The 27,997-nt window shown below is 38.5% G+C and overlaps 1 protein-coding gene across 12 annotated transcripts in view; it reads right to left on the bottom strand.

Annotated features, from left to right (window-relative positions):
• FGFR2 (fibroblast growth factor receptor 2) overlaps positions 1-27,997 on the bottom strand; it is a 141,279-nt gene that overhangs the window by 77,806 nt on the left and 35,476 nt on the right. For 8 of the 12 annotated variants that reach the window (XM_048506542.1, XM_048506535.1, XM_048506538.1 and 5 more), the window contains exons 2-4: positions 25,069-25,329; positions 6,842-7,108; positions 5,731-5,805 (exon numbers count right to left, since the gene is read on the bottom strand). In XM_048506542.1, the coding sequence (XP_048362499.1) occupies positions 5,731-5,805; positions 6,842-7,108; positions 25,069-25,243 (517 nt within the window). In that variant the 5' untranslated portion in view covers positions 25,244-25,329. The remainder of the gene's footprint in view (positions 1-5,730; positions 5,806-6,841; positions 7,109-25,068; positions 25,330-27,997) is intronic. The other 4 variants (XM_048506544.1, XM_048506543.1, XM_048506545.1 and 1 more) reach the window with 1 other exon arrangement.

Below are 27,997 nucleotides of genomic sequence, written 5' to 3'. Positions count from 1 at the left end.
CAGTAAATTAAATGTAGGTGTGTCAATCATGATAAACTGACTTGCCAGTCCAATACTGGTAACTGGAGTTAGATGGAATGTAGGGCAGAGACCTGATGAAATGATATTTCACGATGTTGGAACATCACTTGAAGCCACATAACTGGAAGGGATACCACTGTGTCACGTGATACTAGACTTTCTCCCAAATTATGGCCAAACCTATAGAGATTAGGAAAAATTTCTAGAGGATCGTGACTCACGGCAAAGTCACTTCCATGTTTCTAGCCAGCAGAAGTGCCTGGCATTGTGCAGTGTTGTCCCCCTTCCACTTCATTGTGGAACTGCGAGGAACAGGGCACTTTGGAGGGGATACTCAGTTACTAGTGGGTATCTGGAAATTCTATGAAGCATGCAAGTTGAAGTGCCTGCTAAAAGTTTTTTTTAACAAATACTGAATTTCCTACATGAGCAGCCCACCCACTAGGTGGCTCTAGACAACTGCCCATGGTCCCAGAGAGTGAGGGACACTGGGGCACCAAACAAGGCTAATCTCACAGGGCTCCAGCCCAGCACCCCTATCTAGGTACTTTGACACATGCCACCAGAGGCTTGCATCGTTGATAATTTCCAGTCTTGACTGGGATGCCAGCAGCTCAGGGCATGCCCAGGTATCCCTAGAAACCCTCAAGCCCTTGGGCCATCCTTGTACCCACACACAAAGCAATCTAGCTACCATGATACCTGGTCAGTTCAGACATTCTTTTAGTGAAAGACAAAAACTAATTAAAAGCATTGCAACAGCTGTTACTACTAAGTCCATATAAAAAAATTAATGCTGCTTAATTTTCATTTTGAAATCTGGGCTTTCAGAGATACAGAATTTTTCAAAGGAAACCAAATGTTGTTCAACTGTTTAATTTCAATCTTCACACCTTTTTTGTTCAACAGCTTCCATTATCTGTGTGTGTGAGTAAAGTGCTATCAAGTCAAAGCTGACATGGCCACCCCATAAGGTTTAAAGGCAAGATGCATTCAGAGGTGGTCTGCCACTGTTTGCCTCTAAGTGAGCTTTCTGAGAGGACTGTGACTGGTCCAAGGTCACCCAGCAGGATTCATGTGGAGGAGTGTGGAATCGAATCTCGTTCTCCAGATTAGAGCCCGGCACTCTTAACCACTACACCCTGCTGATTCTTTCCACATCCATAGCTTAAAAATATCTGTAAACAATATGGTATGAGCTTACATAGCTAATGGCATCTGAAACAAAAAATGGTCATTGCATAACCATGTATGACATCATAAGATTACTGTGCTTCAAGAAATCAAATCTCTAATTCACCATGAAATACCCACAGTAATATTAATGAATGTCAAGATCAGAACTTGCAAAATTCAATCTTTACAAAGAATATCTGAATATTTCAAAAGGTACACTAAATGTAAGTCGTAGGAGGTGGGATGCTTTATAAGAAAAAGTGAAAACAAACTGAAAATGAAATAGCAGCGTGGACCCAGTCTAATCACTAATTAAACAAAGATTTCCATACTATTTCTAGACACAAGCCCTATTCTAAAGATAACAGTCTTTGATCAACTGCATAGTAATAGCACGGCCATGTTTAATTCAGCTTATTCACTACTTGCCTATTTAAAATTTAAGAACTGAAATCTGTTTTGCAAAGGCCACATTTAATTATTTTGCAATAGGTTCTTCCTGGAATAAATCACATTTACTGTGGACATTTTTAGGACCAAAGAGGTCCAGAAACATAACCATTTCTCTCTCAGCTCTGCTTCATTTCCTTTATTACAGCTCCATAATAAACAAGTCTTTCCGTTGGCTAAATTCATGGCAGTCCTTGAAATAAGCATATGCTCAAGATTCCCAAATCCCACTTCCCCCCTGCATCTCAAAACAAAAATACAGCTGGAGAAGGAAGACAGAACAGGCAATTTTAACAAATCTCCCTGCCCAAAGAAAACTGCTCAAATTATGCATTAAAAGAATTCTAAAAATGATACACAGCTATTTTTGTTTCAGCCTGACTTTAAAAACTAACGAGTTGGGAAAATTAATGGATACTTGAGCATGTACTTGCAAGCAAGATACCAGGGAAGTTATAAATATTTAAAATTAAACTAGTGCAAGCAACACATGGCTTAATTGTCTCAGCAGAGCAGGTTTATATTAGAAAGCACTTTCAAAATTATTTCCTGAGAACAGAATTGCCATGCTACATAAAAATCTAGAAAAACCAAACAAAAGCAGTTCAGTCAATGACAACAGAGACTTCGTTTGCACTCTACCATTAAGCAAAGTATGTTACTCTGATCCAACCACATTAGCTTGGCTTGCATGTGAATAGCACTAGTGTACGAGTACATGGATTTACGCAAGCTCTTATGATTACGACAAGGGACTCAATAGTTGTGATGTTATTTAGGTTTGAACATATGAAGCTGCCTTCTGCCAAGTCAGACCATCCAGCTCTGTACTATCTGCTCTACCAGGCACTAGCTGCTCAGGAACTTAAGCACAGAAAAGTCTTACTCAGCATCTCCTTCTAAGGCTCATTCCGCACATGCAGAATAATGCACTTTCAAACTGCTTTCAGTGCTCTTTGAAGCTGTGCGGAATAGTAAAATCCACTTGCAAACAGTTGTGAAAGTGGTTTGAAAATGCATTATTTTGCGTGTGCGGAAGGGGCCTAAGATTCTTTTGGAGGAGGTGATGGGGACTGAACCTGGAAACTTCAGAATGCAAAGCAGGTGATCTGCCACTGAACCATGGGCTGTCTGCATGAGAACATACAGGCTTATAGTTATCTATTACCAACTGCAGGCATTTCCAATAAATATTTATTGATTGAAATATTAACATCCTAGCTTTATTTCTAAAAGAAAGCTTAAATAGCTTACAGAAAATAGGTTTCAACACATATGGATACAACTATCAAGGTTTCAAGTTTTTCTCTATAACTATCAGAATTATGAGGACTGATACGGTGTAACTTGCGATTACTTAACTCCCACTTCAAATCTCACCACAGCTGTGAGCTTACTGGAGGCCTTGTGCAAAACACGATCTCCAAACTTTAGTCTCCATTTACAATATGGATGTCTGCTTTCCAAAGTAGTTACACAGATTTCAAAAACAATGTGAAACTCCTTCAAGACCTCAAAATACCATATACAAAGCAGGGACATAATTATTAGCATTGTCAAGAATCCAGGAGCTATAAGAGGTGCCTTTGGGCCAGGTGTCATCTGTTTTCTCTCTGACACTCTTTGAACTTTTGAGGCAAGTTAGGGTTGGTGATTACAAGATGCAGGACTTTTTCAGCTGTAGGGTCACAGTTGTGGAACTTCAAATTTCAGGGGAATGACTCAGTCTAATTTGTGGTTTTCTTCAAGATGATTGTGAAAACTTTCTACTTCTAGAGGATTTAATAAGATTGGATGCCTTCTTTTAAAACTGTGTTTCTTTTAACAACATTAAAGGCAAGTACAAATTGTGAAACTAGCTAAATTGTGTAAAATTTGTCCTTTATATCTTGTAGGCCACTTTGGGTTTATGTATAGAGAAAACAACCAACAACAAAAACACCCAGTTCAGGAAGGAAGATGTTTCAGCTGTATCAGATTATAAGCTTTCTGATCTGATCTGTCAATGCCTGTTCAACCATACTAAATAAATATTAAGACCTTGTATTTATCTCATTTTTTACCTGAGTTTTGAGGCAACTTTATATACCTCTTTTGACAATATTTAAATAGTTTAATCATTTTAATCAGTGCATCACAGAACAAAAATCTGATTATGCTATTCTTGGAAATGACATTTATGTCATATGGACTGGAAACATGACAAAGCCCCCTGGAGCAAAGGAGAAGGCTCACCAGTATCCAACTCTGTAAACACTGTTAAAGCATGGAGCATTTATGATAAATTTTCAAGATGAGAGACTGAGGGTAGTCATGACTTAGCATGTTCTTCCACTGAATCCATTTTATTGTCAAATATCTTTTATTTTCTGATCCAGTCACCTTTGCACCCCGAAGTAAAAATAAGCAACAATAGGTGGAAGCAATAAAAAGGCCACACAGGATAGTAATCTAACCTATTGTTTTCTTACAGTTAGGACTCCTCTATTTGCAGCTAAACACCCTCAGGAACTATTATATATGCAGTATGCTTTAATAGTATATTTAATGCAAGTGTTTTACATATTTGAGAATATGTATGTCACCCTAAGTTTGAAGTCAATAACTATTTTGAAAAATGATGTTTGAAATGACTCACACGTAGCATGTAAAATGAAAATATTCACATATATGTAGAAAGATCGTCATGCATGTGACATCTGTATACAAATATATAAACGCATAAAATTGCCTTCCTTTTGATGTAATACCACAGATACTGTCAAGCCCTCTTATAGGTTTTCATATTATAATTGCAGTGCTGCGGTATAGGCAAACATGACAAGAGTTATCAAAATTGTTTTTTAAAAAAAACTAGTACATGTAGCTGAACTAAATTCTTTCAGCTATGAACATTCCCACTTCCTATGAATATAAAAACAGATCTTATTTGCAAGTAAAATAAGCCCACCCACAGATTACAAAAGTCCAAGCTTTGCATCGTGTGGGGCGGAATGGAATAAATAATCATCACAGGATCATACTTTTGACAACCACCTTTGCAAATAGGTTAACATTGTCAGAAAACACCTCCATCTCTCCCACAGTATTTATTATTATTCAGTGTGTGAACATGAAAGATTTTAAGCACTTAGGCCAGATGGTACTTAGTATAATTGAATACTGTAGCTTATTGGCGATAAGGTTCTCCACACACAGAGAAAGAGAGAGAGGGTGAACTTGCTTCACTGCTCATCCTCTGTGAGTCTGTCAAATACCCCTTTAGATGGTGCTCTCATATCCTTAAAAGAGCTTGCAGAGGCAGAATTCCTATTACCTGTTCAACATGATACTAGACATTTACTACACAATCATGGGAGCTGCTGAGCAACTGAACCAGATCTTCACTGAACTTGGAACCAAAGCTTTACACTATACTGAGTGAACAAATAGTAGCAAAATACTACAACAGAATTAGCGTTAACAGCCCAACTAAGGCTTTCCTACCCATAACACTTACGGGCTTTCCCGCAACATATATTTTTCTTCCACAGTCCTTTTATTTATTTTTTTAAACTGAGCATCTAACCTGAAGAATTCCAAGGTATCTCAGAATATCTCTTGCTCCTTTACAAAATAAAAACGAAATCTAGACGCTGGGAACACAAACCACAGAAACTGTAAGCAGAGTTCATAATACTGTAAAGGTAGTTTAGTTTGCTCAATTTCATAATTATTTTGCATTTTATCATTATAAGAAGAAGAAGAAGAGAAGAAGAGTTAAATCAGATCCAGAAATGAAAAAAGAGAAAGTGTCAGTACTGGATTAAGCTTCTAATTTTTAGAAAAGGAGAAATAGTGAAAAGTTAATGTCAACAAAGATCAAAGGAATACACAAGCAGGCAAGGATATAATAGTTTATTTTCATGTTTCAAAGGCATGAAATACACAAAAAAAACCAGTCTGGAGTAAAAAATCTAGTAAAAAGCCATTGCTAGTAGATAGCTCATGCATTGAAACAGCCAAGAAAAAAAGTACTTGAGTGTGCAAAAGGTTAGGGAGGAAAAATCTTGCCAGACACCTTCAGTAGTCGGAGTTACTTACTGATTTGGTTGTTGTCATTCACAAAATCCTCAGAGCCGTCGGTATCATCTTCATCATCTCCAGATGAAAGAACATCTGAAGTTTAAAAATTTAAAATTGTTCACCTGCTAAGTATTGTAAGTAAACAGACCTATTTTCTATGCCCTGGTTTTATAAAAGGTGCATCTGGAACAGATTTTCTTTTTAGAGCACAAGCATCACACACTTTATAGCCGAGTGTCCTCCTAGTATATCTTATAAAATACACAAGCTGTGATCCAATGAAGCTATATGCTTATGCAGAGAAGAACCTCATGCGCAGCTGGAAGCTCCTTTGAAGTTTCGCCTGCAACAGAACCTCCCAGCTGTGCTCATGAGGCTCTCCTGTACACATATACAGCCTGGTTGGATCGTGGCCACAGACGTTTCAGATTCAAGTTTTTTATCTGTTTTTAAAAGCCTGCCCTTCTTTTCCCCTCAAAACTGAAAAGGTCATTTATTAACTTGCAGAAAAAGCACGGATGCATCTGGTGAGCTGTATACAAGATGGAAAATAAAACTTTGGTTCAAATATATACTTGGATCAGTCAAAAGTCATGGATAACTGAGATTCACAGGATTGTTGTTCTATTGTTAAACACATAAATGCATGTCCAGAGAAACTTGATATTATTTTGAACCATCTAATTGTACACATTCACCCTGTCTGGCTTGCCAATATTTAGACATCTGAATACATCAATACAATTTCCTGTATATTCTGCATAAACATAGGCAGCAAACTTCTGAATCTCAGTGCTCAGGCAACATCCAAGGATTCATAAGGGCACTCCTTACGTTCATTTGAAATGTTGGATATTGGGGGGGGGGGGGCTGTAACTGCTGTTTGTAAGTGATCAGATTTACACTGAATTTGGAAGACACAGAAAAATTAGAATGGCATGAATGTCACCGATGGTTTCAAAACTTCTGCCATGATCTATCCTAAATAAAGGCTTCAAAATTTTTTATGTGATAAGAATGCTATTTCACATATTCTTTTTATACCTGAATAAGAGAAGGCATTATGTTGAGATAAAGTTAGATCACAACTAATTGCTCACAGTAAAATCTGCATTTTTGGCAAACTCACCTGTAACATTTACAATGAAGTAGGTGGTATCACTGTCTACACTCCTAACTGCAGTGCAAGCATAAAGACCTGAATCTTTGGGTGTGGCATCTTTAATCCGCAAATATTCCCCAGTCATAAATGTTCGATTGTTGGGCACCAAATGGACCCCATCTTTAGTCCAACTAATCTTGATAGCATCTTTCAGTGGACAATTCAAGTTCAGAAGATCTCCCGGAAGTACAGGATATACATCAGTCTGAGAGATCTGATATTTGGTTGGTGGCTCTGTAAAAGTGAGAAAAGATGAACACAGAAGAAAGAAGAAGGGGAGAGAAAAAATTTCCAACATATGTCAATGAAGACTGTTTTATCCATAGATATTGTGTAAATTTTACAAAAATATTTTCAGATCTTCCACATTAGTTGCCACTTTATCAAACAGAAATGCAAGCATCTATGATAAAGCTAATTTTAGACTTGGGGAGTTTCAGCTCTTGCCAATTTAAAAGACAGGGGTAAAAGTAGACCATATGGCAAGGAAAAAAACAAGATGCATAGGGCAGCTTGGACTAACAAATGCACAAGTACCAAGAAGGGAATCTAAGCAACACAAGGGAAGCATGTAGCATGGTAGGTTGCTGCTACATGCAAAAGCTCGGGATAACTTTGTAAATGCATTGAATGTAGTAAACGCTTTGACTTGCAACAATTCAGCACACAATAAATTAGTTTTGAAGGAGCATTGTTGTTCTCTTTGCTGGTGATTTGAAGAGTTTAATGATATTGAGTGGGTGCAAGAACTGAGCCCAATCAGGTAGCCAGTTCTAAAGCATATGTAGACCACATACAAAATTAATCAAGATTAGATTAAAATACATAAATTTATTAAATCAGTATCTGCAATGCAGATTTGTTTGTGGGATCATGTGTGGGCAAGTTATAAATCCAAAGGCAAAGTAGTACAAAATCTTGTAATGCTGGGGTCCCCAATATCTGCAGCAGCCATGTGGCTGGCTTCTCTTCCTGTGCCCAAAACACTGTCAGATTGGCAAAGGTGCTTGCAGGATCAAAAAGGTTTTATACTCTGGTTCTAACTATTGTTTCAGGCTGCTGAGAGACTTCAAAAACTAAAACTGGATAGCCCTTACTAAAATTACAGGCATGGTTCATGCACATTTGTCTACTTTGGGCAGGAGATTCCACTTCTACATAAACATGATCACTTCACATAAACTTATCAGGCTAGACCACAGGTGTCACTCGTGGTCCTCCAGATGTTATGGACGACAGTTCCCATGACGGGAACTGTCATCCATAACATCTGGAGGGCTGCAAGTTTGACACCTATGGGCTAGACTGATCATGTCAGATCTCAGAACCAGAGTCGGCCCTGATTACTACATGGATGGGAGACTACCAAGAAATACCAGGGCTATTATGCAGAGCATGGCAATGGCAAACCTCCTCTGTTAGTCTCTTGCCTTGAAAACCCTACTGGGTTGCCATAAATAGACTGCAACTTGACTTCAATTTGCACACACAATTAAAACACCTAAGCAGTGGTGGCGAACCTTTTAGAGACCAAGTGCCCAAACTGCAACCCAAAATCCACTTATCTATCGTAAAGTGCCAACGCACATCAGGGAGGAGGCATGTGGGTGGCGATTTTCCGCCCCCCCCCCCCAAATGACTGAACGGCAGCCACCCAGGACATTTATTCCAATGTCCTCATAGCAGCTTCACCTTTGGCTGGAGTGATGGTGCGCATGCCCACAGAGAGGGCTCTGAGTGCCGCCTCTGGCACCCGTGCCATAGGTTCGCCACCACTGACCTAAAGAGTCTGAAGATGCACTAATGAACATGAATGCAGAAGAAGTCCCATCAACTCCACAAGCAATTGCTTCTTTTCCATCTGAGCAGCAAAGGAAAAATACTTATTTTTTAACAGTAAAAATGTTTCATAGGAAGATTCTATTTCAGTTGGTACTATCCAAGCAAATTCATCATTTTCACATACAAAATGGTAGGTTTTTTGTAATTACTCAGATTGAAGTCTAACTGAATTTTATACAATATTAACACTTTCCATGTTTAGATTTTAGAACTGGGCCTCAGAACTTTTGCAAGCTGGAAATTCTTTGGCAAGCACACCTGCTCTGAACTCTAATGCTCTTTAAAAAAAATAACTTGTTGGGGCAATTATGAATTTTTATCAATCCGTTATACAGGCGTTAAATGTTGCACCAACTGAGGGTTATTAAGAAGGAAAGAAAGCATGCTGCAGTTAGAGAATGACCTGTTTTCTGCATATATGCTTTATAGCAATAAAAAATTAAAATGAAGAAACTTAGCAAAAATGTCAGAGTTGGTGATTTATTTTAGCTTTGCTGACATTTCAGAACAAGCAAGACTGGTTTACTTTATAGTATCATTGACACTATTTTCCATAACCACTGCAGTTCACTCTATTTTATTTTATTTATTTTATTTCATCAAACTTATATGCCGCTCTCCACCATGGGGCTCAGAGCGGCTTACATTCAAGATTAACATAAAATACATTAATAAAATACATTAAAATAAAATATATTACATTCCTTAAAATGAAATAAATTAAAATACAACTCACTAAACCCTGTAGCCGAGGGCATTGCTCACAACCCTCCCCTCCAATTCCTGAGGAGAGACTAGCTAATGTTATGTAGGAGGCCAATTGATGTGACCGCCTCAACCAAATGGCTGGTGGAACAGCTCTGTTTTACAGACCCTGCGGAACTCTTTCAAGTCCCTCAGGACCCTGATGGATGTAGGTAGAATGTTCCACCAGGCTGGGCCAGAGCGATAAAAGCCCTGGTCCTAGTTGTGTAGTAAATTTGTTTTATGTTATTTAGTTGGAGCCAGCAATTTACAGGAGTCTTTAAAATACACTTTGATTATTCTTATAAGACTATACTAGTCTCATCAAGAAATAAAAGTTCAGTTGTGATCAAATACCCCTCTTCTTTTTGTGGAATGCTCTACTGTGGACATGGCTCTTCAGGAGTACACCTACAAGTGGAGTATTCCACATGAAGAAGAGGGATATTTGGTCACAGTTGAGCTTCTCTCTTTTGATGAGAGAAGGTAGATTACTTTATATGGATACATTGCATATGGTGTCTGAAAGTCCTATCAAAGTTTCTACAAACTAGTTTGAAGTCAGGGAAGAAATATAGCCACAATGCCTTCACCCCTTATTCCAGAAGCACTTATATGTAAAGATATTGTTATATTCAAAATACTTCTAAATAAGCTTTGTTTCCCCTAAATGTTCACTGATTCCAGAAAAGTTAAAAGTCAACTTTAGCCACAGATGGGAAAAGAAATCGTTAGCAATCAGGGCATAAACAAAAGATTTAAAGTTGCTAATGAACTGCTTTGCACACATTAATCTGTCACAGATGATGTCATGATAAAGACATAAAATAACATGATTCTTATGACATAAATAAATTGTTTGGAAATCAAGTTATTTTGTCTTTGTTTAGCCATATTCAAATTTAGAAGCATTTAAAAACCATCACTTTTTATAATGTTTGACTATGAAATCTCTCCAAGTGTGGTTTTTTGATGGAATGTCCAAAAGCAAACAGAGAGCAGGTGGGATACTGCAATAACTTTCTGTCCAACAATTTTATGTGAAATGGCCTACAGGTTTAAGCTCTTAGGAATCCCAACCAACATGAAAACTACACTATTCAACAGAATTAACCCTTTTCCCATTGTCGTACTCTGGGCCAAGTTAGTAAAGATTATTTTTATGTCAGCATAGGACTTAACACAAAATTGTGACCAGTCTCTTTTTCCTGGCAAATGTGTACTGAAAAAAGAGGGTCAATACTTCAGAACACATTTACAGTTCTTAGTAAGAATGGTCAACCATCAGGTGGTCTGCAACTTATTTGAATATGAATTTTAAAAGATGACAGTTCTCCAAGGATAATGATCTAAGTTGTGAATTATGGCAAAAAAGTTATCTTGGCCACTGATGCTGGGCAAGGCACTAGATTTCTTTCTTCAGAAGAAATAGAAATGTAACTTCCAAGTTAAACCTGCCAATAATTACTTCTATATTAATTTTTATGAATTTTATTGGAACCGGACTTGTGAAAGTGAAGGGTTAAATATGAATGAATGAATGAATGAATGAATGAATGAATGAATGAATGAATGAATGAATGAATGAATGAATGGCACTCTTTCTCAAATAGAGAGCTAGCATAGTATAGTGGTAAGGTGTTAAGGCTACATCTGGGAAACCCAGATTTGAATTCCCACTCTGCCACGGAAACTTGCTAGATGTCCTTGGCCTAGTAATAAATTCTCAGCCCTGATCCTAGCTAATATCTGGATGGAGACCTCCAGGGAATTCCAGGGTATACGAGGATTGTGACTCAGGCAATGGCAAACTGCTTCTGAAGGTCTTCTTCCTTGAAAACCCTACGGAGGTCACCATAAGTCAGGTATGACTTAACAGTAAGAAAAAGATTCAAATATGGCCCTTCATAAGCCACCAACCAAATACCACTGACCCAGAGCTTCCCTGTTTGTGGTGTCACTGCAGAATAAGTAATAGGGAGAAGTATTATTCTCCCCACATGCAACCATTGGTAATAGCAACATCACTATGGTTAGGCTTGGCAAACTTGCTTCCTGGCATATCTCATCTTCACCCACCAGTACCTCTAAGTCCATAACACTTAACACATACACTTCAAAGGGTGGCAGGAGGAAAAAACATGAGGGTGGGAAGAAGCTACATCATGACAAGAAAAGAAAAACACACGTACACACACACACACACACACACACACATTCCTATGGTATATACTGAGAAACGCTTTGTTAGTATAAAATATCATGGGTAGTTTTTCTTCTGTATGTGGCATATGATTCAGCAAAAAGGTTTAAGTATATAAAAATACAAACTTAAAAACCATATTGTGGAGACTTTGTGTTAAACTATCAACTTTTCCAGCTGTGCCGATGAATATTCAATAAGTGCATCGTAAACATCCTCTTGGACGATGCAAGTCCTCTCCTGCCAAGGACAGCCACACAAAACACAGCAAGTATTCTCAAATTGGGGGGGGGGGACCCTTCAATAGAAGAACAATAAAAAGGAAAGGAATTTGGCTCTTTTTGGATGCTTGACAAAATACCAAAATCATATGCTAGAAATGTTAATTATACTCAAACAGGAAAGTGTGATAAATTCAAAATTGTTGTTTGCACAGAGGAGGGAAAGAGCCTGGAATAAAACTATTTCATTACATGTATTTTAAGGATAGTGTTTAAGTTAGAGAGTGAATTTTCCACTGTTTTATAGTTACCGGTAGCTTCCTTAAGTCTGAAATAACAAACATTAAACAATGTAAATCTGCTGTTTTGTTATTAGTCATATTTAGAAAGGCGAATTGAGATTTTGCGTGGGGCAACTTCATTCTGGCTGACAAATTTTGTAGATTCAATTCAATTCTATGAATGTATGTATGTATGTATGTACGTACGTACGTACGTACGTACGTACGTACGTACGTAGTTAGTTAGTTAGTTAGTTAGTTAGTTAGTTAGTTAGTTAGTTAGTTAGTTAGTTAGTTAGTTAGTTAGTTAGTTAGTTAGTTTTCTATACCACCCAATCCCCAAGGGGCTCTGAGTGGTGTACAACACAAAATCTCACCAATGCAGTCAATTCTGTTTGCAGGTAGAAAAGACATTTTTTATTTATTTATTTGTTTGTTTGTTTGTTTATTTCTAGCCCTGGCTCCCTAATAGCCTTCCACAGTGGGCTCAGGATCAGCAAGCATATATAAAACAGAGTTCAGAAGTCTCCATAGTACATCCCAAAATAAAAAGCTCACTTATACTTCTACACAAAGGGGAAAGAATTATTTGGCCCTTTGGAAAGGCCATCAGGAGCTGATGAAAACTGACCAGCCATTATGTCATACATATAAACAAACACTCTTATTGGGATTATAAAGCCAACTTACTAAAACTGTAGAGTCCTGAACCCTGCTTACAAAAAGATAACGATCTAACACTGGGACGCATCATGAAATCCCACTGTCCTTCTCCAATTTACAGTCTTTTCTGCCAACCTAAACAAGTTATCTAAACAAGTGAACTTATAAGATGTATTTTCACAGCAAAACAAGTCAAAGCTTCACTACAAAGCAAAATGAACTTTTACTTGATTTTTTACACTGGCCGCAGTAGATTCAATGATGCCTGAGTCAAAGCTTATTTCAGAAAGACAGTCGGTTATACAACTATCCGGTTGAAAAAAAATCAGTTTAATAATTAAACAATTGTGGTTCATGGCCACAAAAGCAGTCTTCCAGAATAAACCTGGAAAGCAAGAGACAATCTTTAGCATTTTCATAAACTGCAATTTTCCATCTGATATATACACATCTAATAGCTACATGTGATGCCCCCACCTATAGATATCTAAATGCAAGGATTGTGACCACACCAACAGATTATTTTGCAAATTAGGGGTACTTCCTATGTATGCAGAATAATCTGAACTGGCATTAGCTGCCATCACTGGGATCCACTTCAGGTCCAGCCATGATGTGGCAGATGCCCAGAACAGCTTTGGGTCTGGCCACGGTGGCAGCAGATGCCTGGCGTGGCTCTGGGTTCAGTCATCTGGTGGAAATAAGTGGCAGGGGCCTGAAGCTGCAATGGGGAAGATGTGATTCCTCCCTGAAAGTTTTTATTCAGTTACTAATATACCCTGAAAATAAGACAGGGTTTTATATTAATTTTTGCTCCAAAAGATGCGTTAGGGCGTATTTTCAGGGGATGTCCAATTTTTTCCCATGATTTTGCACCCCTCCCCCCCACGTGACCAGATCAGCTGCACAGGGGAATCTGTAACTAGGGCTTATTTTTTGGAGTAGGGCTTATATTTCAAGCATCCTCCAAAAATCATGAAAAATCATGACAGGGCTTATTTCTGGGGTAGGTCTTATTTTCAGGGAAACAGGGTATAAATTTAGTACATATTTTCTTTATTCCCCCCATGAGTTTTATTCTATTCCTAATACATTAATTATGCACATATTTTCTTTATAAACCTATTTCTAAATAAACATTTGGTTAAAGCAAACATTATTGTATCTTTGAAGTGAAGTACTGAAAAGGAAAGAGATGAAAATATTTTTTACGAAGCTGGAAAACATGGTTCTAGAAAATATTAAGACTTGAGCAATTTAACTGTATGTTGCCTCGTTTGTTATATAACCATGATGCGGGATTAGAACTGTTGCATCAGCAAAGAGTCTGGGTGCAATCCTGGACTCTGGCTTAACTCTGGAGGACCAGGTTTCTAAGACACCCCAGACTGCATTTTTTTCATCTCTGCCAGGTACACAGCTGGCTCCATTCCTCTCCAAACCCGACCTCGCCATGCAACAGTCACTTCAAGAATAGACTACTGTAACTCGCTCTACTCTGGCCTAACTTTGTCTGTGATCCAGAAATTTAAACTTATTTAGACTGCAGCCTCTAGGCTGCTTACTGGGGCATCCAGTCTCGATCCTATAACACTGATCCAGAAAGATCTGCACTGACTGCTGGTCGAGTTCCAGATAATTTCAAAGTATTGCTATTGACCTTTAAGACCTTGAGCGGTGTTGAACCCACATATGAAAGGCATACATCTTAACTGGCTATTTTCTTATAGGAACATCTTTCCCCGGAAACAGTCTACTACAAAAAGCAATGAATTATGGATTTAGAATTGAAACAAAACTTCATCCAGAAGTAACAATGGCACCTAACTTCTTGAATTCAACATAACATTTGAATCTAAGATTTCAACTTTCCAAATTGAAAAAAAAAACACCTGGGCTTAGGTACAGAAATTTCCAGTGCCCACCTACTCTCTTATGAACCTACTTGACCATTGTGGCCATCTTCAGAGGCCTTGCTTCAGATGCCCTTGCCTTCTGAGATGAAGTTGATGGTAATCCAGGAGACGACCTCTTCAGTTGTGGTACTAAAAATTTGAAACTATCTCCCCAGAAAGAGTCATATGTCCCTTACTGTTGCCATCCTCTGCCAGCAAATAAAAACTTTTTTTGTTTCATTTTGTGTTTCCTCAATGATATCTCCTTCCTGACCATAGTATTAATTTCCTTAAATGTTGTAAATTTTGTTATGTCTTTGCCCATTTTTAGCTCTGGTTTAAATTGCTTTTGCTGTCCTAGTCGTTGGTTTAAATGGTTTAAAATGTGGCTTTATTTTGTATATTTTAATCTGTTAGCCATTTTGATGACCCTTGAGAAGTCAGAAAAGAGTGATATAGGTTCTGTAAAATAAAAATAAAATAAATAGTATTCAACCAAATCACAAAAATGAGCCTGAAAGTGTTGGAATCTACAGAAAATGTATAATTTTAAGTTCTGAGATTTCAAATCTAACCATTATTTTGAATAATACTCTACATTTCAAATTACTAGCAATTCACACAGGACAGTTCATAATTTGCCTTTATATATATGATGCATCTCTACCCACAACTATCACCAGAAAAGCATCACTTTCTGTCACAGTCCATGAACATTTGATTGCTTAGATTTAGTTTAATTATGTCTAATTGTCTAATTATGAATATTAATTTTAACCAAGATTGAAGCTCAAATTATCCTTTGGAAAGCTTATAGTTAAAGGCTATCAAAGGGGCAATACATAAGTGCACTATTCAATAACCTAGAACTAGGCTGTACAAATATCAGTAGAAAAAGGGAAAAGAAAGTTTAAAACCAAGGAGAGACAAAATAACTAGCCCAGTAGGTTTCTCATCAGACAACATGGGTGACAGAAGGTCAAGAATTAGCTTGCTATTTATCAAATGTATGTCTAAACTAATTATTCAGTTCAACAATGTTGCCTTACAACCTGTTGTGCGGTCAAACTTCCCATCATTAAGGGTTAACGTCATTGGGATTCACTCGATAGCAGGAATGTGGTTTGAGTTTAAAAGCATTTCTTGATACACAACACTCACTACAAATGAGGAATTTCAAAAGCTTGGAACATTTACCATAGATGGTCCAGATTTCTTCGAATACAGCCTCATGTGGTCTCATTATTTCTCACACTCTAGAAAACTAAAGTGATTTTTTAAACAAATCTATGTATAGAAGAAATCTTTCACAGGTTAAAGTGGTAGGATGCTGAATAATGAACTTTCAATCCACTTTCAAACCACTTTAGCAATCGTTTGCAAGCAGATTATGATGTTTCTCACAATAAAATTCAGTTGCAAAGTGCATTGGAAGTGAATTGAAAATACATTATTCAGTGGGTGTGAAAGTGTAAAAATGAATGACAAAATGTAGGTTCAATTTACAATGTACAACTTTTCTGTTGCACACAAGCTATGCGTGCCAGTAAGTACCAAGAAAATGTTGTACACTTCATGAACAAACTGTGTTGTTCTCTTCATGTACAATATTTGGCCATATTGCAAACAGAGGCTTGGTAAAATTCTGTGTATTTAGATCAAGCAACTAAAATGATGGCATGAATATACATAGTGCCCAGTGCTATAAATATTTTCATGTTTTCAATTATACCAGATCGTTCAGTTACACCAGATCGTTCATTTTTACTATGATTTTAAGAATTTCCAAAACTCAGGTTTTAGCAAATAAAAGCTGCAGGAGGAACTAAAACATTATAAATCAGAAATTAAATAAATATAATCTGTTGTTAGCTTTATATAATTTTAAGGTTAATGGGAGGGCTGATATTCTGATCTTGAAAACAGCCTAGCAAGGATGAAAATAAAGCATTTCGGCTTTTTCACATACCAAATTCCCTTGCAGAAGTTCAATTACAGTTTACTACACTCCCATCACACTGTGGTCGGTGGCCCACTGGTTACCATGTTTACATGCATTTTGCCAATTCACAGATGGGAAAGAAGGGAGAAAGGGGGAAAGAGTTTGGATTTATACCCCACCCTTTCTGTCCTGTAAGGAGACTCAAAGGGAATTTCAAACTCCTTTCCAGAAAAGAGCCAGCAAACCTGGTGGCATCAACATCAAACTGGAGCAATCAGCAGAAATCCAGCAACAGTGGACAGAAAAAAATATAGTTCTTCAGTATTGACAGCTGGCTCTTCATTCATAAAGAGCCTACAGTTAATCTGACTTTCAGTTTACATTAACAGCTAGAAAACAAAAATGCCTAGCTTTGGGAAAGTTTGGGCATTCAAATACAAATTCAGATATTCTAGACAACCTCACAGATTACAAGCAATATTTCCTTCGTCTTCATGAGTACTGTAAACCACCTTCTTCCATAGCTATGATTTAGAAACTTGTATTAAAACAGTTAAATTTGAAGAAAGTGTATTTCAATTTTTGAATGATGAATCTATTTGAGCAATCTACTAGATTTTGTGTGATGTACTCCACCTCCTTGTCAGTAAGGGGTAAAATGTGGACAGAAAAAAAATACAGTTCCTTCATATCAATTGATTCTTTGGAACAACCTGGCCCACATGAATGATGGGAACTTAAGAAATGCAGTAAGGGTAGAAGGAAGGGAGAAGGGAAAGAAGGGAGAAAGGGATTTATACCCCACCCTTTCTCTCCTGCAAGGAGACTCAAAGGGAATTTCAAACTCCTTTCCCTTCCTCTCCCTACAACAGACACCTTGTGATCAGACCCGTAGCAAGGGGAAGCTGCACCTGGGGCACGTGTGCGCTCTGCGCCCCTGCCATGCCCCTGCACCAGCATCACCCCCTCTCCCTTGGCACTACGCCACTGCTTGTGATGTAGGTAGGGCTGAGAGAGAAAGAGCTATGACTAGCCCAAGGTCACCCAGCAGAAACATAGGAATAGGGAAACAAATCTGGTTCACCAGATAAGAGTCCACCACTCATGTGGAGGAGTGGGAAATCAAACCCTGTTCTCCAGATTAGCATCCACCTGCTCTTAACCACTGCACCATGCTAAGAAATAACATAATACCTAACAGTGCACTTTGGAAGGAACGATTTTTGCATTCTGATAATATTGCATCACATATTTGAACTGTTTCCTAAGGGCTAGCTTGCTAGACACATATTTCAGCCTAGCAAATCAATCCCAATCAACTACTAGCCAACAACTTTTACTGCCCTAGACATACCTCTTTAAATAACTTGGAAAAAGAAGGATAAGTGATGTGGCCAAGGAACCGAACTACAGATCAGAGTGCTCAAGTTCAAGTTTTATAACTCTTATGAACTGAACTCACTAGATGGCCTTAGGCAAGAGGTGTGCATTATTTCCAAATAAATTTGAAAAACTTAAAAAACCCAGTTGAGTTCATTTGTTTGAACAATGAAAATAGAGTAAAAATTATTAATGAACAAAAGACATGTATTTATTCACTATTCTTCTTTTCTTTCCTGTCCTAGTTTTTGCCATAAGAATGGTTCGCTTCCATACATCCATTATTATACATGCCAACTTACATTACTGTCTCCTTCCTTGTTCCTACCCATTTCTTATTGGCACTTTCTGTGCTACTGCGATAGGACAGCCCCAGCCAGAAGCAGTGGTGGCTGATCAGTAGGTGGAAGTTTCTTTTGTCTTCTTCTCCACTACACTTAGGATCCTAGTTTTGCAGTCTCAGAGGGGTGATGCTGCAATGAACTCTAGGACTCAAAATCCTCCAAAAGCCCAATAAGGAGGCGGAAAAAAGAGGAGAACGATCCTTCACTGGCTTGTCAACTAAATGGTGATCAACTTCTGCAGCCAGCCTGGAGTCTTTTTTGGCAGAAGATGTAGTCATCCAGCATAGTGCAAAAAGTACTATTGGAAGGGAAGGAAGGAGGAGGTGGGCATCGTTCCCGATGGGAGTGGAAATGAATGTAATAATGAAAACCAACACAAACCCACCAAGCCTGCTCTTGTTTTTGCCAATCTGCCGTGAAGGTTAAAATAATAGTCACCTACAAGGGTTGTTGGCAGCACTGCAGAATAACGGCAGTACAAGTGAAGTGCTTGGAACATTCTAAAGTTATACCACAGAACTGGTGTTATTATTAAAGAAGCTACCTTTTTGTTCAGATTTCATTCTAGGTCATCCGGAAGATCTGACAAACTCCTCCAATCAACCTTAAAAGAGCTAATACAGCTCAAACCTAAGGAATGGTGTTTCTAGGATTCTAGGAGTTTGAAAGGTCCACAAAAGCAGTTTGTGAGCTTCATGAAGCCTGTTCACAACAGGTCGTTAAGAGCCGCAAATTATTTATGTAGCACTTTAAACCTGAATGCACTTATTCAATCTTCACTGCATCATGTGCCTGGCAACAAGGATGCCATGTTAAGCTTACAACAAACGTATTACATTGTACAAATAGGATTTATTATTGGTATAACAAAATAATGGAAGCTGCGCTCAGGATTGGGGTCTCATCATTAAAAGACAGTCTTCAGACAATCTGGCAAGTAACATGGGAAAAACCAAGTCAAAATTCGTCTCATCACAATTAAAGCCACATTATAATTAGGCATAGTGGATTTAGTAATATATTTGCTGAACCAACTGATCGCACCTGTAATAGCTGCGCATTGTATATATTCAGTTATATATTCTGTGTGACAAGCTTTCTGAAGTCTACAAAGAGGTGCTTCAGAGGAGAGACTCAAATGTTTCCTTCACAATTCTACAAACCGCTATCATGTTCACACTCTAAAATAAATGGATTTCCATCTCAGTTGAAATCTATGGACGAAATCTTGAACCCACTTAACTTTACAGCATTTCTATTTTTGATTTAGCAAAGTGCCACTCTAAAACCTCTGCTACACTGCAGTGTTTGGTGATTGATTGCTGTGACATGCTTTGGACCTCATAAAAATTCTGTGAAGAAGGCACACCTCAACATAAATCTGAAAAAGTACTTAATGATTATAAGTGGTTGCTGACTAATTATTTTAATTTATTAATCATCTGAAAGCAAGGGGTAATTAAACTGTATTAAGATACTTCAATATCCTAGTCAACTAAATAACATACATACAAGTGCAACCCACAGAGACTTGCAGGGGGCATTTCAATCCCTCTCCCGTACTGTTTCCTCATTCCCTTCCCTGAAAGCCCCAATGCCTTCCTCCTTTTCCTGCTTCCTTCTCTTTTCCCCACCAAATAGCAAACTTACCTTCATCTATCCCTCTGTCCTCAGCTTCCCTTTCCTTCCCCTGACAGCTTCTACCTAAGAAAACTATGGCACAGTTGTGTGGTGCCAGCCAGTGGAACTGGCCTACTTACATGGTAGGGAACCATTAAGAACATCACTTCCCCTCTCCCATTATTTCCCATTTCCCCAAACATCCTCTCTTCTTTCTCTGTCTCATTCTCTTCTTCTCAGACATTCAACAACCTTTTATCTGCCTCCATTCTTCACCTATATTTATTGTTTACCACATTTAAACCCTGCCTTTCTCCACAGTGGGGATGAAAGAAGCTTACATCATTCTCCTCTCCTTTTATCCTCACAACAACTCTGTGGGGTAGGTTAGGCTGAAAGTATGCAACTGATCCAAAATCACCTGGTGAGCTTCCACAGCAAGTCAGAAATTCGAAACCAGGACTCCCAGACCCTACTCTGAAGCTCTGACCACTACACAACTCTAGCTTTCGTAGGGTGGCTGATGGTGAAAAGTAGCAAGCAGCCATGCCTATTTCAGTCATGCAACATGGGTGGTATCAAGACACCCAGAGGTTGCTTCCAAATGTAGTGTTGCCAGACTCAAGGTAAAACCTAGAGTTCTCCCAGAATTGCAATTGAACTTCAAATGACAGAGATCAGTCCCTCTGGAGAAAATGACTGCTTTGGAGAGCAGGCTTTAAAGCATTATATTCAACTGAGGTCCCTACCCTCCTGAAATCCTGCCCTCCTCAGACTCTACTCCAGAAGCTCCAGGAATTTTCCAACCTGGACCTGGCAACTCTAATCAGGCCTGGCCCCAATAAGACCTCCTTCAAAGGCCAAAGTAGGCCTGGAAAGAGCCATGCCCTCCTCCCCCACATTTTACTGAGAGAACCAAGCTTGGGATATTGTGGTAGCCTAGCAACAGCCACTCAAGAGAATCTGCTACTTAAAGCTACAGGGACTCCTTTTATCCAAATTCCAAAAACCTTTAATGGCATAAGGACTCTTTTTATCATTTTTTGGTTTCTTAAACTCCAAAGTATGTTTGTTTAGATTTCACATTTTTCTGCAAACATGGAGTCCTTTCGTGTTTGTAGAATTGATCTGTGTTGCCTTTCACAGTTGCAGCCACTAGATTTAAATGTCCAAAGATCTGCTGACTTCGCATTTGGAATATATATTATCCCCGCTTAGGATTGCATTGCTATTGTATGAACTATCATTTTATCTTTCATTTTTGCTGAAATATAAATTCAACAAGATGCTGCTATATTCCTTCCCCACTAATGTCACATGACAGAAATAGCTCCATATTTCTTCAAGCATTCACATGTGCCCTGCAACCTTTTCGATAACATAATTTGGGTTGTTAATGCAGAATTTTACAGCCCAAGCTTTAACCAATGAAGAATTCCATTAGATAAGTACATCACTCAGGAATCTGACACATTCCAAACTTGCCAGCAAGCTGAATATGAATATGCCTCCCTTTACTTCTACAAAATAAAGCAAGCATTTCCTCTGATGCAGTCAACCAAAGGTGAACAATAGTACAATTTAACTCAATATAAATATAAAGAACTCTGAAAACTGATATTTTGGCTTTTTCATTTAAATACAAAAATCAAGCTTTTCCCGAGGCTTAGAATCAATTCTGCATTCTAATAACCCAAGGAGAAGTTTGGGGGAAACAAGCCATATTATCCTATGATACACAGAGGGCAAATCTCTGAACAAAGCTTCTGGGAGAGGACACATTTCACAAATGTTACACTGACAAGGTAGTTTTGACAGTTCAGTTAATATAAATGTTAGCTCATTGTGGTACAAAATAACTAACTATAGGAAGAATGCACTGACCCCTTACTGTGAGACACAGAGGGTGGCAAGAGAGAGCAAGGGGCCCAGTACTCCATACAGCATAATAAAAACATTCTTACATCCAATAAACACACTGTAATCAAAAATATGTTCCTAAAATTCCATAAATATTGCAACTGGAGGAAAGTATAAACTGTGGCATCCCTATTATTTCAATAAGGTTAGGTCAGCAAATAAGCTCAAAATGATTATTTAAAATCCTTGCTTGAACAAAGCATCTTAGCAAGAAAATGCACTGTCATTTTATATTTTCTTAGAAAGGAATAAAAGTGCAGATTTTGTTTGGATTTCTGAACATCCCCAATAGTAAACACACCATGGGATTTTTTTTCTGTCATTTTATAAACACGGAAGGCTCACTAAAAACCAGGAACCAAAAACAAAAAAGAACATTTTCTGCAACAGCGCTATGCGATACAAAGATGGTGGACCTATGTGCCTCATTGTATAGCCCGCTGAAGTATGCCCTGCCTCACCTCCATCATGTGGAGTCAGCTAATTGAAACCCAAGAGAAGCAGCTCTCTAAGTATTGAAGAGATCTCAGCAAAAGTTCCCAAACTCTTAGCTGCACCTCTCAGCTTGTATCAGGAAATCCTTGCATCCAGTGGTGAAATTCAAATAATTTAACGACTGGTTCCAATGGTGGGATTCCAATAATTTAACAACTATTTGTTTACAAGCACCATTTTAATAACCGGTTCTGCCGAAGTGGTGCGAACCTGCTGAATCCCACCACTGTTTGAATCCCTTGTTTCTCTGCAGGAGCTAAAGTAATAGTTCTGTTTGGGATTTGCAGATTTGGCATTCCAGTACATCTTCATGATTTTATAAGCATGAATGGATAGGAATTGCTAGGAATTTTGGAAGTACTAGAAGAAGACATTTTGGGAGGAGTGGGATCTAATTTCTAGAAGGAGAAGTAAGGAGACTCCTGTTACATGGCTATCTATGGGTCCTTTATATTTGTACCCTAGTCTTTATCCAGGGCAGCATGCACAGTTGTCTCCCTTCAACCTTAACATAACTTTGTGAGCTAGGCTGTGCTAAGAAATAGTGATTGGTTCAAGGTAATCCATTGACCTTCATGACAAAGATAAATTTGAACACAGGTCTTCTGGACCCTAGTACAACACTTTGAGTCCCAAACATTGCTATATCGCTAAAAGACAACTGATTGTGATATTGATGCAAAACAGATCAGTTAGTGAAGCCTATTTGTAAAATTCAGAATCAGATTTCAATAGATAGATAGTTGGGCAGAATTCAACAGATAATTATTAAATTCTGTGTTCTACAATTCTTTGTTCCTCAAGAATGAGGGCAACCTCATTCTTAAGAAAAAATATGCCTTTATCCGCATTATTGCCCTTTTATTTAATCATAAGCGAACAAGCAAGCAATCACTCCCTGGATCAAAGCATAAATCACATAAAATATTTGTGGGCTTAAGTTGTCAAACAACTAGTTAAGCTGTCTGTCTTGCAAAAGTATACACACCTCTCTAACCAAGCATGTGAGTAAGCTTAATCTGAATTGGAATTGTGTAAGATTACTGAGAAATGGAATCGTGTAATCATGGGTCTGAAAGTGACTGCAATCTTTAGGATTATATCCACAAGTGCCCCTTACTAACTGAGAATTGTGAATTATGTGGCATCCTAAAGACTAACACAATTATTGCAGCATATGCTTTTGTGAGTCAGTGCCCATTTGGACCCCAGCCATAATAAATATTTTAGCATTTAAGGTACCACAAAGCTCTGTTATTTTGGTTGCAGAAAATTAGCATGGCTACCACTCTAAAACTTTTCTTGGTAGTTATTTTCTAGCATAGGCTCATTCCACACATGAAGAATAATGCACTTTTAAACTGCTTTCAGTGCTCTTTGAAGCTGTGCAGAATAGCAAAATCCACTTGCAAACAGTTGTGAAAGTGGTTTGAAAATGCATTATTTTGCGTGTGCGGAAGGGGCCATAGAGAAGAAAATGTAGGATTTATGTCCTGCTTGTCTGTCCTGTAAGGACTTTCAAAGCAGCTTACAAACTCCTTTCCCTTCCTCTCCCCACAACAGACACCTTGTGAGGTAGGTAGGGCTGAGAGAATTCTGGGAGAACTGTGACTAGCCCAAGGTCACCCAGCAGCCTTCATACATAGCAGAAAGGGGAAAAATCCTGTTAACCAGATTAGAACCCATACCAATGTTTAATGAGAATATAAGAAGAGCTCTACTGGATCAGACTATATATCCCAGCATCCTGTTTCAAACAGAAGCCAACTGGTTGGCACTAGAGGGTCAACAAATAGCATGGAGGCCAAGGGATTTGCCTGATTTTGCTTCCTAGCATTGAGTATCAGAGGTATACTGCTCCTGAATATAAAGGTTCCCTTTACTCACTGTGACTATCTATGCTTATGACCATCACTACCTCCACTTGCACTGAATTCCACAATGTAACTACTTATTGAATAAAGAAAAATTCCCTTTTGTCTGTTCTATACCTATTTGTCCGCAACTTCATTGGGAGTCCGAAAGTTTTAATATTATGGGAGAAGGGAGAAAACTCACTTTCTCCATTCGATGCATAATTCTATTACTCAGTCATGTCACTTTGTAACCTTTCTTTCTGAACTACGAAGTCCAAGACCCTTCAGCCCTTGTTTGTAGGAAAGGTGCTCCAACTCACTGATGGTCTTAGTTTCCTTCTTCTAGACTTTTTCCAGCAATACCATAACAATTCGGCCAAAATATAATATTAACTTGAAAGTAAGATGCCCCTGAACGTACGATGATCCCCTCCCCTTAAAAATGTATATATAACAAAAATTATTACTGGATATAACTGTAACTTGAATGCAAATATAAGATGACCCCATCCCTTTTTTATAGCAACGAGGCCAGGGGGAGGGATCTAGTCTTGCATTTGAGTAAATGCTGTAACTGTATTTTGATGCATCAATAGCTGTCAACCCTCTGCTACCAAAGTTCAAACAAAATCAATGGTAACAAACACACATTAAAAAAAACACATTTCCACTTGTGGAACGCTACTGACCCCAAAACTGTAAAATCATCTAATGTCAGTTATTTACGCAGGCATCAAATGTTACCTTAAATGCCCAAATTAATTTGAAACAACAAAACAACAACTCACCTTCAGGTTCCAAAGTGGTGTCTTCACCAACTAAGTTGTAAGATGGTCGAGCCAATGAAAATCCAGCCATGGTGATCATCACCAGGCAAATAAGGCAACATGAATCCCAGTTTACCATCTTCTTAGTGCAAGTCCTTGCTTCTTTTCCATGCCTCCATGTGGACTTTAATCCCATCTGAGCTCCTCTACACAAGCATGGACTGACAGCAGAGCCTTGAGCCTCAACAAGTACTTGCGTATGTCCAGTAGCTGATGCTTCTCCTGAGGAGACAAGGAGTAACGAGTCTGTGAGTTAGGTTAATAGTTTCAATGCCAGCATTAAATTATTCTCAAACACAGACTCCAAGTATTCTCCACTTTCCACCAGCATCAGCAGCTTAGGCAAACCAAACTCTTTTTGCAGGACCCAGGCCGAGGTAGGTTCCCTGGAGTCATGAGCTGAAACGAAGGTGACAGAAGCAGTGTGCTAGCCAAGAACTGCGATGTTTGCCAGCAAAAAAAAAAAAAGTAAGACAAGCACAAGAATGAGGCAGGAGGAAATTCATGCAGAAAGAGCATTGTGTTTACATTTTTCACAAGTGCATTATTTTATTTATCATAATGGTAGATTGCACACAACTTAGTTTTAATTCACTTTCAAATCATGACTATGACTGAATACAAGCCAGTGTAGTCCTATCTATAGAAGGTGGACTCTTGGACAGGAGAATCCACATTTTCTTGGACTCGTTAAAGCAACTGAAAATGCAAAAAAAAGTAAACATGAAAACAGCCCTCCCTCAACTTTACCAATTATTTTATTTATTTACTTAGGTGTTCATACCCTACTTTTCTCCCCTGTGGACTCTGAAAGTAGCTTACAGTATTACTCTGCAGAGAACAGAGCACCACTCTGCGACCAAAGTTGACAGAGAATAACTGGCTCAAAGTCACCCACTGATGTTTCATGGTAGCAGAGGCGTATTAAGGGGGGAAAGTGCCCAGTGCACCAATGCATCCTCCGCCCCCATCCCACCCCAGGATGCCCCCGGAATGACCCTGCCATGCCCCCACAGGGGCGTGCACACACCCCGCCCCCTTGGAGCTACATTTCTGCATGGTAGAGAGGTGATTTGAACCTGTGTCTCCCAGATTCTACTCTGACACTGGCTTTCCACACCTCAGAATTCAGACTCCAAGAAAGGCCATGCTATTTTGCATGTTAAATCAGTCGACCACCTAGTTCTCAACAAGTCAGTTTCTTTCACTGAGGCTCAATCCACGTTTGCAAAACAGAAACAATAATGACCCTTCTCCCAGAATAGATTTAAAAACAGCATCCAGATCTAAAACTGTAGAAGTATTTAGTGCTTTTACTTGAAATGTGACTGAAGCAACAGTGATATGTAACTACCTACTCAACAGTCAAATGCCCACAAACAAGAATTTTGGCTTCTTACTGAACTTTTTTTTTCAAGGAAGTTCTACAAGATATTCCAGTTTTCTTTCTAAAAGGCAAAGTCAGACATTAGATTCTACCAAACTACCAACTATGCACAACTCTAATCCTGAAACATTAATCAAGCATGCAGACTCCCCATTTCAGGTCCAAATAACCAGGCAATGGAACTTCAATTTTAACTAAATAGAGGGATGCCACCTGTTTTCAGTTTTAAATAGAGAGAATCTGAGTTCAATTGAGAAATCATAGATAGCTTAAACCATCACCAGCTTCTCCCTTCCCTCCACACATGTCCAGGATACTATAATGGCCATGAACAAGCCCATTTTCCCCTTCTTTTCTCAATCTGCCTATGGTTTGTCTCTTGCAGATGTTTAACTGCTCTCAACATTCTGTGCCTCAAGGACAGCAATGAGCATATTCCATCATCACTGGCAATTTGAGTTTTTTCCCCCTTTCATCCTCTCAATTTACAAAGTAATATTTTATTCTGCATATCCAGAGAATCATCCAAATACACAAAAATGCCTCGCCACCTGTCTGGTAAGCAGCTTCATTGCACTGCCCTATTAAGAATCATTGGCTATGAGAAGGAATGATACACAATATTTGACGAAATTCATCTCATGCATTAAAATAAATAAACATAAGTCCATTATAATGGCTGCAACAGGTCTATGAAACATAATGTCATGCTTTCACTTTAATGCATTTGTTCCATGTCTTTCTAAAAATGGGTTTTCTGAGGAAATTGTCAACTCTGGCCATCAACAGTACAATGCAGGGGTATTAGCCTCTTGGCTGGTAAGACGAAGCAGTAGTACTATGCACAAAGTAGTAGTAATAGGAGTCATCACAGCTTAGGCCCCTTCCACATGGACCAATAAACACCAGTGTAGGATGCTAAATAACCTATTTGGGGGGGGGGGGGCTTTCCACAGATGCTGCCCCAAAACGAGTCTGCCCCGTGTAATTTCCCTAAACAAGCAAGTCTTTTTAAAAATCCCCCTTTTTCTTAAAAAAAATTTTCTGCAGTTTGCATCTGCATAGCTACACAGGTGCAGCTGGTCGCATTGTGGTACATGTTTCCATGGACTCCAATCACTGCCTGCATGGATGCATGTGAATGCAAAAACAGGAAAACAGGCTCCTTTATCATGAGTGTAACCTGTTATACATTTGCTGTGCGAAAAGGACTCTACTTTTTTTCTAGTCATCTATTAGTCTTAAGACCTTATGGGTGCCAGATCACATGCTTCAGGGAACTCTTTTATTCAGAGAAATCTACAAAGTTTGTTTTAAGAATATAACATGCTTGTATACATGTGTACGTCTATCATGCTTCATTTCGCAACTGAAAATAAGCAATACTAGTTGGCGAACTCAGGAATTGTACTATAGCTGGATTGACCCAAAGTCAGATGAGAACATAAATTCAGTTCCTGACCTTGCGTTTATTTCCACATGCAGTCACATGTTCCATGAATA

The sequence above is a fragment of the Sphaerodactylus townsendi genome, linkage group LG08 (genome assembly GCF_021028975.2).
Source record: "Sphaerodactylus townsendi isolate TG3544 linkage group LG08, MPM_Stown_v2.3, whole genome shotgun sequence".
Taxonomy (NCBI): Eukaryota; Metazoa; Chordata; class Lepidosauria; order Squamata; family Sphaerodactylidae; genus Sphaerodactylus; species Sphaerodactylus townsendi.
This window is presented reverse-complemented; position numbering and strand designations above follow the sequence as displayed.